We start from the raw sequence: 16451 nt of genomic DNA on the forward strand, positions 1-16451 counted from the left end.
GAGGAGGCCCGGAATGAAAAACATTCAAGGAAAACCTGAAAATCGTCTGCTATATTATTAAAGCTGTCCCCATCCAGCTTGGCATAGAAGTTCTACGTCACCTAAAATATCCACCGTGAACGAAGTATGCATGTCAATATTTTATAATACGACAAGACACATAAGGGATCCCACCCCCTCCATGCCACTCGATATCTTCCCGTTTGCCAGATATTGTTCAAGGGTGGAAATTGATAGGGTGGCGCTGATATAATCTAGAATAGGTACACGTGAACAACAGTCCCTCCCTTCTTTCTTTTTTAATTTCGTACTGATCAATAATTCATCGGTGAACCCCTTTTGATTTCTTTGATCGATCCTTTTAACCCCTTGCCTTATTTTCTCGACAATAACGCCTGACAAAATTAATTGATAACTGCTGAAATTTGAAGATAGATTTAAAAAAAAATTGAAATATGCATAATTTGTATTTAACAATTCTTATTTTGCAAATATGATTTTGCTTTGATCTACTGACTTGGCAAAGTATTTTCCAAGTATTGGAGAAGTTACGAGTATATTCAACTTGCTGATTGAATGAAACGATCCAAGACGGATTCAATCGTGACTCTAGGGAAAACAGGGTTTCATTTCCACCTTCGAATCAAGGTATCGTCGATTTCTGTCGACCCTCTCGAAGCTGTGGCGAATAAGGCAGCGGTGATTTACCGAGTGAAATTTGAGTATCGCGAAGCACGCGAAATGCGTATCGCGAATCCAATATACCATTCGTGGTTCTCCCTCTATTGGTTGGCCATAACTCACGAGGGAGACTCCAGACAAAAGAAACGTCTACACATGCTCTCCTCCGAGGAAAAGCACAGATTTGTCCGAAAATTTTCCGGTTGGCCGATAGATAATCAAAGATCGTCGCTCGGTAAGTCGTAATTTCAATGCAACTTAAAATACCATTGTCTCTATTATTTATAAATTATATCGCGACTTAAATAGCCCGAGAGAAGTCTGTGTACACTGGCGTTTCTCAAAACGAGACCAAAATGATACACGCTCGCTATGCAAATCACACTTTTTAAGCGACGACGAATGGACGAATGGTGCTGTTGAAGAACCCTGGTCACGCTAAACTGCAATCTTGCACGAAAAACGGCGAAATTCTTACGATTCTTTTGGCATTATCAAACAAAGCGTATCAGTATTCTTTTAACAATAAGAAAGGTCCCTAAATCTGAAACCTTTATATTGATTTCAACTGCAAAGTGCAGATAAACATTCAATAATAAAATGGTTCAATGGGGGTTGATTCATACAATATTGTTCAAAGGTTTGAAAACCCGCGTCGATCTGAAAATTATTCTTAAATCAATCTATAGTAGAAATTTCATTTGTATTGTGGACAAAATCAACCCCTCTGTATTGCTTTCAGTTTTGGTGTTGGGGATTTGATAATGGCGCAACGCCAGTTCGCAGCTACCCCTTTCTATCGGGGAATCACGGAGCCGTTTTGCATCGTGCTTCCAGTCGATAAGAAGGTGGTCGACTAGCGACCCCTTAACCTCCCATCGACGATATCTACCCTACCGACTCAAGTACAAGTCAGCCAATGAAATGCAATTAAAATAACAATGTTCCTTGAGACGTTTGTACTTTCGGAAATGAATAATTTTGAAATTCTATATGTTTGGATTGTCGGATTTCAGAACAGCGAGCAGGCCAATCTGGCATTGTCCATCATTGTCCACGGACCGCCACTATCCCATTTTCCCCTTCACAATTTCGATCGAGATCATTCGTCAAATCGGGAAATCAATTACCAGAATGTTTGCCAAGAGAACGTCTTAAGCGTTTTCTTGCAGGTTCCTGGCAATAATGGGTCGGCTGCGTGTCTTTCGTGAGTCGTCGGTGACAGAATCATTCGACAGGAAATAAATCGACGGACATCCACTCGCCGTTCGTTTCCCGTTGGCGAAAATGCATCTGTCCATTAATGTTTCATATTACCCCTCCCGTTATGAGGAGCCAGGGAGCCGATTCATTTATATCGTTCAACGTGTATCGTGCCAATACTTGATCGACCCTTCCCTGGATCGTTTGTCATGGCAGCATAAGTCCGAGAGCTCGTATATATCGTTTAAACATGCACGCTATTCTTGCATTCGTCATCGAACCACACGACAACGGTTCGGTGTAATTACTGATGGATGTAATTACTCCGAACGTGAAATGTGAAGAAGTCATTTGGGCAAGGCCGACTTCAAGATTGACGAGCCAGCTGAGAGCGAATTATGTGCCTGACACAATTCTATATTAGCACAGAAATTTACTCCTATTTAATAGATTTTGAATTTGAAACTGATTTTTCGGTTTCCATTCTTCCTTCTTCATTTTAATATTCAAACGTCGCACGGCGACCATATTAATACCCAGACAATATGGTTGAAGCAAAAGAGTTAATGGTCAAGAGAGCACGATGATAATGTATGTAGAATATTTGTAATTGTTGACGTTAAAATGTGCTCACCCTTCAAGCTTCTTTATTCCTTTTTCCTCTCTCGTTAACGCAATGTGCCTACGACCGAGGGTCAGGAACGTTCCTGTCACGTTTTTCGGTCGGGCCCTGCCGAGTTATTTATTTCACGCTTAAAGAATCACCTACCGTCCATACCGGGCGTTATCCGACGTTGCATGCGGTCGACTTTGGGCAAACTGTCTTCTGCAAGCACGGTAAAAATCCGACACACGGTGGCGTTTCGCTGCCATGGGCATTATAAATTGTGTAAACACAAATTTAAACTTTACGAATATTTTTTGTTCTGAAATAAAATTCTGAGGATTCTGTTCAAGAAGTAGGGTCAAATTGTGAAAGCTGTTCGTTAATATTATTCGTTGTTAAATTATTGTTCAAAAGATCCCTGGTATTCCAGGATTGAAATGGAAGAATAAAAGTTAGCTCGCGACTGTTCTTTAGCGATTACGCTGGAAGCCGATCGAAAAGAAACGAAAATCCACGGAAACTACATGTCAGAACGAGTTCGCATTTGATTCCTGCACACTTTACATGCGACTCGTACACAATGCAGTCCATCGGAAGTTGTCGTCTACTACTTCCGCTATCTGGCTGCAGCACGTCTGTCTGACGGCCCTCCCCTACGTTTCGTCTCGTCACGACGAAATTCCGACGGATTCAATCCTATATGGAAATTCACAACACCGACCTTTCTTCTGTTAAGAAATACCGCTAGGGAAAGATGAGTTCCATTTGCGACGAAAGTGGGGGGACACCGACAATCTGTCATACGAATTAAAAACGGCTATGGGTCTCGTGCGCCCGTTTAGACCCTGTTATATTCAAACGTCACGCGACAAATCAAACTTTAATATATAATCCAATTGATGGTAAAGCTCTTTGGTGGGCTTAGTACTGAAGTACGTGTTTTAGCCTAATTGCAAAATGCTGTTACTCAATTATTTATCTTTCTATGAGATTAGTAGTGAAATTTATTGTTCGATGAAATGATATTATGTGATTAGTAATATTATTCTTTTTTCTATTTTCTAATTTCATTCTGGTTCTAATTGGATATCGTTGTTCTGAATACAATTTCCTAAAGGCGAAAGATTTTTCTCAAAGGGACCGGTGCAAATTAAATTACCGGAAGATTGATCAAGAAAGATTTAAGTGGCAGGTAACGTGTTAATCCGAAGCTTAGAGGCGAAACATTTTCGGAAGGTGGGAAGATGAGTTGGCGTGGATTTGACGTATGGAAGACGTCGAGTGGGTTTGTACGGTGGTGTCGTCGATTCGTCTTCCCTTGCCTTTCACCATTGGCGAATCCTTTTCGTTCTACAATTCTACGTCGCCTTGTATAAATGGTACAAGCATCTGGGAACCATCCATTGACCAGGCTACATCCTTCTTACCGTAGATTACTCTGTTCTCCGCTCTTTTCGATTTATCAATTGGTTCCTTTCATTTGGACATTCGATTTTCTCTATCTAACCCCTCGAGATGGCGGCTTTATAAATGAACTGTAAGGTTTTATTCTCGTTGAAACTTAAGAAAATATCGGAAAAATTGTTAAAAATAGTTTCTGAAATTCTCTTGGCACAAGTTTCTCAATAAGCAATCTTAGAAATGCGAAACATGTTTCCACTGTTAGCGACAATTTTTCTCCGTTAAGTGGCCTTATCTCTAGCTGCTCTGATTTTTCAATTGCAAACGTTGAACCCGTTGCTCAGACGGTGTTATTAATACAGATTACATCTTTCCGTGGGCGACGAGCGAAATCATTTCAGGGAATCCTGATTGCCACCACATGCGGGCGCGTTTAAAGTCGTACTAATTAACACGGCAACGATTCAAGATGTCGGCACTGCCACGACGACGAAATGGGTTGAGAAGGTGGAAGTCTTAAGACGGCGGCGTGTTCTCTCCGGGGAGCCAAGTGTTAGGAGAATTAACAGCAACCCCTGATCTTGGCCCTCTATGCTATCTCCCTAATAATAAACTGGTAATTCCCAATGCCCCTATAAGTTACTCCCTTTCAACGCCACAATAACCTACGAGTGTTAAGACGTATTGTCTAACGGGTGTTCGTTGTTCGTTCTGTCACACGCACGAGCACTGACAAACATTTGGTGATCGATGAGCTAACAAAGGCGATGCGAAAGGTCCAACGAACCAATTACATCCTTGCTATACTACAAACTCAGGGATTCGTAACAATAATAACCCTTGTCAAAGTTTATTTTCTTTATGGAATAACACATTACTGTTAACAACTTAAAAAGTTACTCTATCGATTATCAAATCCCAATTAAATTCATTTCAAAATACAAACAGTTGAATAAATCAATAGAGGAGCAGGCTAATAAAAGAGGGATGTAAAATATTTGCAAAATAGACATGGAAGAAGAGAACCACCGCGTGGTTAACGAACCAGAATTGCTGATTAATCGACGGTTTCTAATTTATCCGGCGAAGTAAGCAAACACTGGGGGCAAGACAGAATTTCCAGATACCTGGGCCAGGTTTACCGCGATGGAATATTGATGATCACGCGTTTTGCATACGTACCCTCTTCCGGACATTTAGCGAAACTCCGTCGACCGGAAGGTAATTCGCAGTTCGAATGAATTCGTCATGATTTCGTGAGCAATGTTCACCCGTTACATCGTTACAGCCTGTGCTCACCTTCATCATAGACATCCGCCGTGGCTTGCAAAGTACCCCGGCTTTTCGAGGTGTAAACCGATAGAAATAGTAAGCGAAAGAGAAGGAGAGAACACGAGGCTGTAAACTTTCGGGAGGAGAACACTCGACGTCTCCACGGAACCATTTAGATTTATGGGCACAAATTTCTATCTAATAAGGAACAAGATCCATACGGTTACCGAACATAACGTTAGCAAAGATTGCAGTTAATCTTATATTATAAACTAGAAAATATATCTACGTCGCTGATAAATTGAATCGTGTCAGCAGTAAAAAAGAGTGAGAAGTATCTTATTGCGCGCGAAGTAAGTACTTGTATCTCTCGTGTTTAGCGGCGGGTATCTGGTTCGTAGATTAGGAACGAAGGGGACAGTAACAGTGACCGATAAATTTTCACGGCGGCTGTCTCTTACTTGTAATTAAACGCACAATTTAAACGAGCCGTTAATGTCAGCAAGCCCAAACCAAAGTGTCTTCTCCTGGTAGGTAAGTGTCCTGGCTTAATGCTAGGATCAATTGGATCGTCTTACGTAACAGTCATGTAGTAAAACTTATTGCAATTTTCAATCGTATTTTAACTCTTGATTCTACTTCAATTTTTAACAAACTTTGAAAATAGAGAGAGGAATGATTTCATGTAATATGACCTAGAAATAGTCACGAGTCGTTCGTCGAAACAACCTATGCACGTTGCATAGTAATTATAAAAATTATTATTGATCGATCACGTGACTAAAGAAAAGGATTTTATTATGCATGCGTATAAACGAAACGCGTCCCTAATTACAGCATTGTGGCGACCCATGCCACGTACCAGTCGAACATCTGCGATCCATCGTGACGGATAAATCACCTTGGGACCACCCTCCAATCGCATCTCGGCCATCGCCTTGCATATAGACAGTTACTAATGAGCCAACCCCATTTAATTAACCGTATATAGTTTCGACGCAACTGCCAGACTATTTCTCAGTTGGCACACCACGCATTATCGTCCTCTTTCCAATGCAGTCCTTCTTTCATTTTATGGACTGACGTTCCACTGCCAACAGGTTCTAAGACCAGCGCATCTGTTCAATTTGCGTTTCAGGTATGATATTTTAAAATATTTATATGAGAACATCTGACTTAATGAAGAAAATTAAAGATTCAGTACCATGACTAGACTATGGAATCTAAGGGTTGATACAAGTGGTATCGGATTAAGTTTGGAGACAAATTGCGCGTTTATTTTATAACGTCTAACGTTTGTTTTTGAATAGGATAAAATTAACATAAAAAACTAGATATATTGTGAAATAAAAAACAAACTAATCCTAGTTTGTTGAAAAAAGGGTGGCATGCAAAGGCCTCCGTGGCGCAATGGGTTAGCGCGTTCGGCTGTTAACCGAAAGGTTGGTGGTTCGAGCCCACCCGGGGGCGAATTATTTTGCATTTACAACCCTTTCGTACGAAAGAAACAAAATTTTTGTACATGGATACGGAGAAAATCTTATATGAAAACTCTTTGCAATTAACTATCACACTTACACCTTGCTAATTTTCAATATTTAATTATAAATGGTATTTTAATAAGATAAATATGAAAAATAGAAAATCATAATTTAGAATAATTACAGCAATCTATAATATACATTTATGAAACATTACACTTAAATTATATTTCACGTTTTTAATAATCTATTATTATGTTGTTAATAAATATATCCTACAATATTTACTACAAATAAAAATGCAATATATTGGAAGTAATAAAAATAAATAGGGTAAATTCAGAAACCAAATTCAATGGCGCCGTGGCTTAGTTGGTTAAAGCGCCTGTCTAGTAAACAGGAGATCGAGGGTTCGAATCCCTCCGGAGCCTTGAAGCAATTTAAATTGCTTGCAATTATTTTTTTTTTTTCAATATAAACATACCACTTTAGACATGAAATTTATTTTATATTAACCTATTTAGAACTATCGCTACAAATACTAATAAAAATAAATATCTTTTCATGACAAACATCTAACCTCTTATAAATAACCTTTTATAAAATAAAGAAAGTAAACATACGCAAAGTTAGGTTATTTTAGTAAATAACACATACCGAAAGATGATCACGTTGAATCTGTAGAATACACAACGTTCCTCGCCTGTTTTCTCCTCGAATCTGTTTCCTAATTCCAAACAGAAGAGCACCGTAAACTTATTGTTAGTCGTATTGAAATACGAATTTGTAAACACCTTCGCGTGACAAGACTGCTACACCGTTTCAATCTCGCACTGTTGGCTGCTCTGCTCGTCAGTTCAGTCGAGGAACTTCGTTGTTGTGATCGTTCAGTGCGTTGCGTGCGTTATAACCTCGTTTCCCGCAAATATGAATTCGTGTACTGATCCGCTTCGGTTAAATGAAAGTCGGTTGTTTCAGGAGTTGAAAAATAATTTATCGAAACACATTAAAGACACGCGAAACATTTTAGAAATTCGTGACAACGTGTTATATGTGTGGAATGCTAAGGACTTTTGTGTGATGACATTAAACGTTGCAGCCACACGTGCAAAAAGCGGAGAAGATGTGCCTTATCAAGTAAGTGATTAATTTATAATTAATTCAATTAATGCGTACTTCATAGATTTATAAGTTGGAAATAGTGGCGTAGCATATATGTTATGTTTTGTTATGGGTATACCTAACCTTAATAACACGTTTCGCGAAAAACCGCGCAAGCGTCTGATTGTATCATACGTATTTGAATTTATGAAACATTGAGTGTCAATGCATTCAATTCAAGATGAATATTAGTTTACGCTGATACTTTTGAATGAAAATTCATTCTGTTAGATAATTTTTGTACATTAGCTCATTGATTAAGCTATATGAAAAAGAATTAAACATAATTGGAGGAAACAATGTAATTTAGTCAGAAAATCAAATCAGTATTAGTGGTACTATTGGTTAAACATTATAATACACAGTTATATGAAGAATTTAAACTTCGCTGATGGTCACCTGAAGTACTTCAATTATTATATAATGTTGCATCCAATTGCAATATATACCTTCAGTTGATACTACTACCAAATTGTGTAATTTAAAACTGCACTATACTGTTATCGTGCAATGTAGACTAATTTATATCAAATGGCTAAAAATGTTCACTTCGCTACATTTATCATATTTCTTTATGCTTCTATCATCAAGTATACAATATCTGAATTTATAAATCAATCTACTTTTTAATTATAATTCACGGTTAGCTAAAATTTAGTTAAAATTTTCATATGACTCAAAGGAATTAGGAGGAATCGAGAAGCGTTTACCACTGGAGAGATTAATGGTTCCATGAAAACGTCGGTGACGTTCGGACCTTCGTTAAGTAGACGTTCCTCGATAACCGTGGACCCATTACCGCGGTTCGGTGTGTCCGCTTATACGACGATTACCGCGAAAGCGTTTTCTCCAGCGAACTTTTGATTCGGAACGATTAAGCTCCGGCTAAATTATGGTCCGCGATACCAATATACAGCCACAGGAGGCGCGTGTCGGTGCACGCGTGTCCCGCGGGTTAATCGGTGTACGTACATACGCGCACTAGCGGAAAATGATTACGTGGTAAATGAAAGGGAAGCGGCATGGCGGAATCGCGCACACACCGAGAATGGGCAGAACGTTTCGTTCTCGCCTGTGCTTTTATTTCATTTCAATGGCACCGTGGGATCAGCGGGTACATTAATGCCTGGGTGCTCGCGAGCGCCACCACCAGCGCACCGAGCGACCACCACAGACCAAAGGACCGGTGAGGGGATAATTTATAGGAAATGGGTTGTTCGACGCTCCGGAGTAATTTAATTAAAATAAATGTCTGTACCGCCGCGGAGGAACGTTAACCCACGAACCCGCGGTCCACAACTGCGAATAAAATGCAAATTCAGACCCTTCACCGGGTTACGTATGGGTATTCGTAGCTAGGTAGATAAAGAGTACGCGGCCAAGGGGTGGAATAGAGAAGTCTCGGGGAGGGTCCTTTCCGGTTATACCCTCACCGTTCAGGGACCGATCATCGCTCGTTCACCCGTTGATTTGATAAGGGAAAATCCTGAGGAGTACTATCAGTTGTTCAAGAATCTTCCTCTAGTTAGTTGGTTGTACTTTTACTGGCTGTACCAGTACTTAAAATTTAAATAGTTTCAGAACTTTATGGATCTTGGTTAAGAAATGAATAGATGTTTGGTGCTGATGAATATAGATGTATAGGGTTATTTTAAAAATTGGACCAATTCTTATTTCCTTAAGATTTTGAATTGAACTTCTAGCATCTACTCCATTGCACCTTGAGTGTACAAAAGGAGGTACTCATTCATCATTTCCTCTTGTCTTATCGAGAAAAAAAAACTCAAGATGACCTCGGACCTCCTACCCTTCAGCATTTTTCTAAGAGTCAATTGAATTGAACAATCGTCGCGGCACCCAAGGGCCACTTTATGTCCGCTAGGTGCATGCGCGTTGGCCGACAGAAATATCGGTCGTAAATAATAAAAGTTAGCGAGGTTCCTCCCTGGCGCGCACGGCGGGACTTTAAACCGGAAGATAGGTGTCGCAGGATACGGACGAGGCAGAGTAGAAGGGGGTGGATGAGGTGGGCGAAAGAGGCAGCGGGGTAGCATCAGGGTATGGGGCGGAGACAAAGACGCGCTATTGTCAACCGCTCCGCCATCGGAACCACCATCCGCCGCGGGAAACTTTGAATCATTTTTATTGCATAGAGTTATCTTTGTTACCAGCGGAACGAACGTCTAAACGCGTCCTCTCTGTCCCTTTCTCTCCCTTCGTCTTCCTTCCCTCTTCGTACAGGTTATGTCCTCCTCCTCGTCGTTCGTCCTCGCCTTTCTGCCGCCGCCGCCACCCCTCCCCACACCTGCACACCCTTTTTGTTCATCTCGCTCGATGCGAGATAATACGAACGAGGAAGCGTTCACACCCCTTTGGCTGCCCAAATGGAATAAGTTCTTTAATTCGCGAATTTACCGCTTCTCTAACGAATTGCCCGACCCATCCTTCTCGCCGAGATAACAAGTCTTCTTCTCGACCGGTTGCCGGCTTCAACTTTTGATTCTCACCTGTATCTTCTGGTGATAAAGTTAGATTTCCCTGGAACGTATCTTTCTTAGTCGATACTTGGTTTGTACCGTGAAAATTTACAGCAACGCGTTGGACCCTCACGAAACAACGGTATCTTTCTTCTGAAAAGAAATTTATGACACAGTAGCAATTCGGTAGGTCTACGTGAGCTTTTCTATATGCCGGCCCGCGTGAAGGGAGCGTTTTATCTAAATTAAAAGCACCGCCTCGCGGAACCGCGTCCTAAGGTCCAAACAAAACAGGAAATCCCGTCTCAGGCGGTCGAAAGAATGGAATATCACGTAATAAGCAAAATCCTCCCGACGATAATTAAAAAGCAATTTTACGGCGACATTTGTACCTACAACGCCGCTTTCCTTGCCGCGGACGGGGGTAAATACTCGGACACTCGTGTACACCCCGGGTAATAACTACACACCTACGTGGTCGAGAGACTTGTACAGGATATGAAAAAAACTGAATGTCCAGGTTTTATCAGATTATTTCTCGCTTTTCATTCGCTCGAGGTATTTTCAAATCTCCCTGTTACGACATTCTAGTTATTCTTAATGCTTAATCCGCGGAAATAGCAACCCCGAACAAACTATTTGGATAAAGTTTCATCGATTCTTTAAAATTTTATTTTCATTTTGAACGTTGCACGGTAGCGGCACTTACGTATTTGTTTTACACCCTGTACGGTGGTCAGTTTTACGCCCAAGCATATAAGCAAACTGGCTAGGGTTGAAGGGTGGTCCAGTCGGTTCCTGGACACAGGTTAGGTGGTCCGGTACGTGAAAGTATACGATGAGGTACCTACAGCAATAAAATTCACGGGAAGTGTTTTACATTGGTAGCCCGTGTGTGCTTTGTGGACAAGGGTGCCAGGGCGAGGGGGAGCCTCGACGAATTCAGTAAGTGGCGGACAATGGCTTTTGTGGTAGACATGAACCAACTCATACTTCTTTCCCCTCTGGCATGCGTATTTTGTCCTACCACCGTTGCAGATACATTTTCTCTCGTGTGATGCTTTTTCTCTTCATCATGCATTGAAAGTAGCGACATGCGCGTACAAGTAGAAGAACGGGTACATTTTTTCAGGGAAGAGAAGATGAATGAGTATTTTCCTCGGTTTAGCTTTATTTAATCATAATTTTAGCTGAATTTAATGAGTTACAACTTGTAATTATAAGTTAGATGATTAAAGACAGAAGAAAAAAGAATATATGTACAGATGTAATTGTCGTTCAAGAACGTAGTGTCTTTATCTATTTCTGGAAGTCGTATACTAGAACAATGTGGTTCGTTGTCAAATCTTCCCGTTGAAATACAAAACACCCCACCTCTTGGAAGGTACTAAGCGAGTACACGACATCCCTTACCCCGCACCTTCTCTATTATCGTCGCTTGTATAGCCTATAAGTGGAGAAAGGGATGCAACTCCTACAATGGCAATAATTCCGCATTAATAGCCCCTTAAGGAGGCTTTCTACCACAACCAACCTATCCCTTATACAAAAATCGCTGTTTATTAGGGCTATTTTCTTGTTGTTTATAAGGTAAATTTTTGTAACAATTTCCAAGTTAATTTTATTAGCAAAAGTAGTTGTTCCAGTTTAGAATATATAACTCGAAGATTTCTCAGCCTTAACTAAATGAAGCTTCCTTATCATTTCTGATGTTAGTGAAATTTATCTGTTTGCGTGAAGCGCATCAATAACAAAAAGTCCTGAATTGTCCCCAAGTATCGGATGATCTCTTCCGGTGTGGGCGAGGGTGAGTCGGTCGAAGTGGCTCGCGTTCCAGCAGGGGGTGGCTTTGTCAGCCCTGGAATACCTTGGCAGGCTAATGCATTTCCTTTACAGTTTTAATGGGCATTCATAACTAAGTTTAATAATGCCGGTAGGAGGGCAGCCGTCGCGGTTGCATATCTAATAATTCCACGGTTCTACCTCGCGCAGGAAGTGGCACACAGCACGGATTTTAGTGGTGGCTGCTCGAGTTCATCCCCCTACTACTCTTCTCAGCTTGAAAGCGCACGTTCCACCTCTTTCTCGCACCCTCTTTTCTAGCCCCTCGAGTCTTCCTACCTTCTTCAGGATAAGGATTTCCTAAGGATTTTCAGACAGCAACGAACCGCACTCTTTATCGCTCATTTCATGTCGTACTCTGATAAATCAATTTGTTTATTTCGATTTTGCACCAAATCAAATCCAGCCCTCTCTATCGTTCTTCCAAGACCCGGTGTCATTCGTTAGAAGAGAAAACTTTATCCCGGTTCGACTGACTTAATCACTGCGAAATCACGAACAAGGAAGATTGCCGGGGCGAGAAAGGGTTCCGGCCTTGCCAGAACATAATGGCGTTTTGGTTGTGAACCAAGATATAAATCCCGCCACCGTTATGTGGCATAGAGCACCATCTTAGCTTGGTCTTCGCGTCGGCGCCGTCTCTAATAAATAACCCCGAGACAATGGACACTGTCCAAAACACGGTGGATCTTACGCCTTTAACTTGGGCACCAAGTCTTAACCCTTGCCCGCTTCTACCGGAGCTATTCTCCGACCACTTTTCTTCAGTCTTGCCACCTCCTACGACCAGAACCTTCATCTTCAACCACCCAAAGGAGCCAGGTTCTCAGCACGCTCCTTCTCCCTCTACCGTTGGAATTATAATGTTTGTTTCTAACAAATTACCATGATAATGCCGGGCGTCGTAGGGCGAAACCGTGTCTTCGGTGGTACACTTAAATTACGCGGCTGCGAACAACGTCACCACCGTTGAGAACGCGACCGGAACATCAGCAATGCTGCCAGCACGCCGTGAGATTCCTAGCGGGTAGTTGTAATGTTAATTAGCCATTTACCTAACCGTAACAAACCGTACACAATCGCACGACCGTTTCAAAGTTTCATATCTTCAAGGCTGTCGCCTTCGTGGTAAGGGATGACTTCGAACCCGGGCTATAACGCTCGATTTATTTTGAGAAGCATGGAAATGTGGCTGGTGTCGAATGCGGGAATTATATGCCCGTTATTACGAGTACACGGGTTAGGGTACATTTAGACACAGTTTTTACGAAGAGCGACGAAAAGCTCCGGGTGCATTTCCCTCGCGGCTAAAAAATATGTGCTCGACAATTTTTTTTTTTTTTTCTTTCTTTCTTTCTCTCTTTTTTTCGGAATTCTCCACCACATCCCTCGTACGTTCCTAGTGACGCGTGTTATCGCGATCGTAACGACTAGGGTGGAAGCGGTGTCGGCGACGAGGCACGCATCGGGAGCCGCGCGTTGCCGACGATTTTGGAAAATAAAGTTTATCGCCTTCGTGGCCTCGCAGCACTCCACATAATGGCTTGTCCGCTCGAAAAATGTGAAAAGTATTACGTCGTTGCTCGTAGATTTCGACGTAATTTTTATGACGCCTAGCCCACCGGCTCAACGTGTCGGCGAATACGCGATGATGGGAGCGCATTGCAGGACAAAATCTACGACCTTCCGTACCGATACATCACTCGAACAGTTGGGGAAAAACAAGGAGGATGTACGCTGTTTTCAACGAGATTCCTGTTTTCTAACCAAACACGCTGATAAAATTTCATACCGCACCACCGGATGTCAGAGATCCTCTGATATCGATGAAACGGTAATGGATGGACAGACACGGAAGAATAACGGCTTGGAACGGACACTGGAAACAGTTGGAAGGTTTATTGAATAGGGGTGGATATTTTTGGAAATAGATCTAAGAATGTATTTATAAAATATACATTCTCTGCTTTCGTATTTACGTAAGATTATGTCTTAAAGTCGTAAAAGCGAAGTTAGCTTCGAACAGTCGTGTAACTGCAACAAAGTCGAGCAAGTTAGCCTCTTTATCGGTACCGTTTTATTGAAAAGGCAAACGTTACGACACGGTTGCTTTTATTAGAAATCCACGACAGTGTGTCAAACTTTTTCAATTTCAACTTTTATCGTACTTCCATGGTAGTTATACTCTAATTTAGGAAGATTCGCGTTTTACACTTTTGCCGTGATGGTTTTTTACGTTTACCATTGATTAACCTGTGACACAATATATAGATCATTTATAGGTATATAGATAGATTATATGGTAAGGGTAGAAGAAGAAGGTAAAATTGGAAAGGACGAAGTAAAAACAGGGTGAAGGAACGGAGTAACGGTTGAGCAACGTCTGGCTTGGCCCTCGAGCAGTAAATCCAGAAACGGTGTTACGGGTCGACCCGGAGATAATGCGCAATCATTTCGGAATGGAAATTAAAATCAGATGATGAATCCTAACGATGCCGTTTATTATTTTAATTTTCCGCGAAGGCCATGCCAACACGGGCTACCAACCGTTCCTACAGACGTCTCCGGCTACGATGGTAACTCGACTTCGAGACACTAAATTACCTTCCTATTAGCCGTATAATTACAAGATGGCCCCGGTAATTTCCGTTTATTCCGACTTCGTCTCGCCGAACTGGCCTTTATATTACACGCTATAAGCTTTACCATCGGCGAATAGCAAACCGCGCTCGTGTTTTCCTTATCGTAGTCGTTAAGCCCGCTTTTCATCGGCTAATGATGCTACGCGTCGATATTATGGTAAATTTAATTCAAACTAAATATTTAGTAAAATTATATAACTTTCTAAAGATTAATATGACAAAGTTGTGTACACCTTTATATTTAACATATCGAATGTTAGGGGTTAGCCTTATTACAAAAGAAAACGTTCTCGTCGAACAGCCTGCAGGGATCAGAAAAGTCATAATTTCGACATCGTTTCACCTGCCGGTTACGACCCTTTAAACCCGTCAATAATCAGGATTTTCTTCTTTACATCCCAATAAATCGTCGACTTCTCGCCTCACTGTTTACACCCTTCCCAAGGAATTTACATTCAGCCATCTTCGTTTTTCTCACCACCGAACATTCGCCGCTTTCTCTGGGCTTATTATAATGTAACTATAACTTTTTACGAGTCTCGTAACCGTCGATACAAAACTCGTTTGCAAACCGTAGCTTTTGGTCTCGATGCGTCTGGGGTTTTGGTAGGGGGTCGAAACTGGCACGTTTAAGGGATGTTACGATTATATCGGTTCGATTTCCTGCCATAAACGGAGAAGAAACGTAATAGTACCATTACATATAGCGAATGATCAAATTATTAGAGCGATACACAATAGAAAAAGTATTTTATGGATGAAGGTTTTTATACAAAAGAAGTTTTTAATTAACAGTTTTCCGTTAAAAACTTTTGAACCGGGTCTGTGAGACCCGCGTAAATGGCTAAGTAACTTTCTACCGCGTCAACGTCACCGAGTTAAAATGCACCTCAGAAAAAAAGGTTTATACACGAATTGCAGGAGTCTGAAGAAAAAGAAATTAGAACAGCTGCTACGGAATAGGATAATACCAGCAGAATTGTTATTCTGTATTATTTCTACAGTCGTTATTTCATGCTAACAAAGCAAAAGTGCTTGGCTAAGGCCAATATATACCTACTTTGTTTCTAACGTCCGTTACGTAAATTCTGTGCTCGCTTTTCACATACTTCCAAGATTACTTTTCTGTCCGACGTAGAGAGCTAGGAAGGGTAAGGGGTAGGGGGGAGGTTAGGTAATTAAAACCTCGAGTAGGTAAATAACCGACTGCCAGACCGCCAGCGGAGCTACCGGAGAAACGTAATAAGTAGACGAAGTCCGTGGCCTTAAAAAGGGGGAGATCCTTAAAAAACGTCGGCCAACCACCCCCTCTAGATCTCCCATTTTTTCTGTTAATTTGAATTTCGTAATTAACCGGCTACGTATGAATTCCCGAGAGAATACATAAAGGTCCTTCCTTTAATTTCCGCGAGGATTCGTTATAATACCGCGTTCCCCCCTCCTTGTGCCCGAGCTTGGAACGTGGATTTTCTGACCTCGAAGGGGACGAACAGGATGCGTGGAAAGGAGAATGGGTTGCAAAGCTTATTGCCGGAATATTGTATGTTTCCCGGAATGAACGACTATGCCTTGAAAATGAATTTCCCCTCTTTTTCCCCCACCGTTCGTTTCAGCCTAAATGTTTCGGCTTTGATACGTTTCGAATCGTTTCAAATATCCATCACTGATAGATCGGAACATCCGA

General features: G+C 41.4%; 1 protein-coding gene, 1 long non-coding RNA gene and 2 other non-coding genes across 9 annotated transcripts in view; 3 read left to right on the plus strand and 1 right to left on the minus strand.

Annotated features, from left to right (window-relative positions):
* Positions 1 to 7469, minus strand: part of LOC117600175 (uncharacterized) — a 32480-nt gene extending 25011 nt beyond the window's left edge. Inside the window, exon 1 of one of the 6 annotated variants that reach the window (XR_013063507.1) lies at positions 7303 to 7467. This is a non-coding gene — a long non-coding RNA (uncharacterized LOC117600175). Of the gene's footprint in view, positions 1 to 7302 lie in introns of all 6 variants that reach the window. The other 5 variants (XR_013063508.1, XR_013063509.1, XR_013063506.1 and 2 more) reach the window with 5 other exon arrangements.
* Positions 6561 to 6634, plus strand: TRNAN-GUU (transfer RNA asparagine (anticodon GUU)). Its single transcript has one exon. It is a non-coding gene; the product is annotated as a tRNA-Asn (tRNA).
* TRNAT-AGU (transfer RNA threonine (anticodon AGU)) lies at positions 7003 to 7076 on the plus strand. The gene has a single exon. It is a non-coding gene; the product is annotated as a tRNA-Thr (tRNA).
* A 23-nt stretch (positions 7470 to 7492) lies between the features above and the next one.
* The window catches only part of mbo (nuclear pore complex protein Nup88), a 51549-nt gene continuing 42590 nt past the window's right edge, over positions 7493 to 16451 (plus strand). The window contains exon 1 of the mRNA XM_034315222.2: positions 7493 to 7782. Within this exon, the coding sequence (XP_034171113.2) occupies positions 7573 to 7782 (210 nt within the window). The 5' untranslated portion in view covers positions 7493 to 7572. The remainder of the gene's footprint in view (positions 7783 to 16451) is intronic.

The sequence above is a fragment of the Osmia lignaria genome, chromosome 15, assembly GCF_051020975.1.
Source record: "Osmia lignaria lignaria isolate PbOS001 chromosome 15, iyOsmLign1, whole genome shotgun sequence".
In the NCBI taxonomy this organism is placed as follows: Eukaryota; Metazoa; Arthropoda; class Insecta; order Hymenoptera; family Megachilidae; genus Osmia; species Osmia lignaria.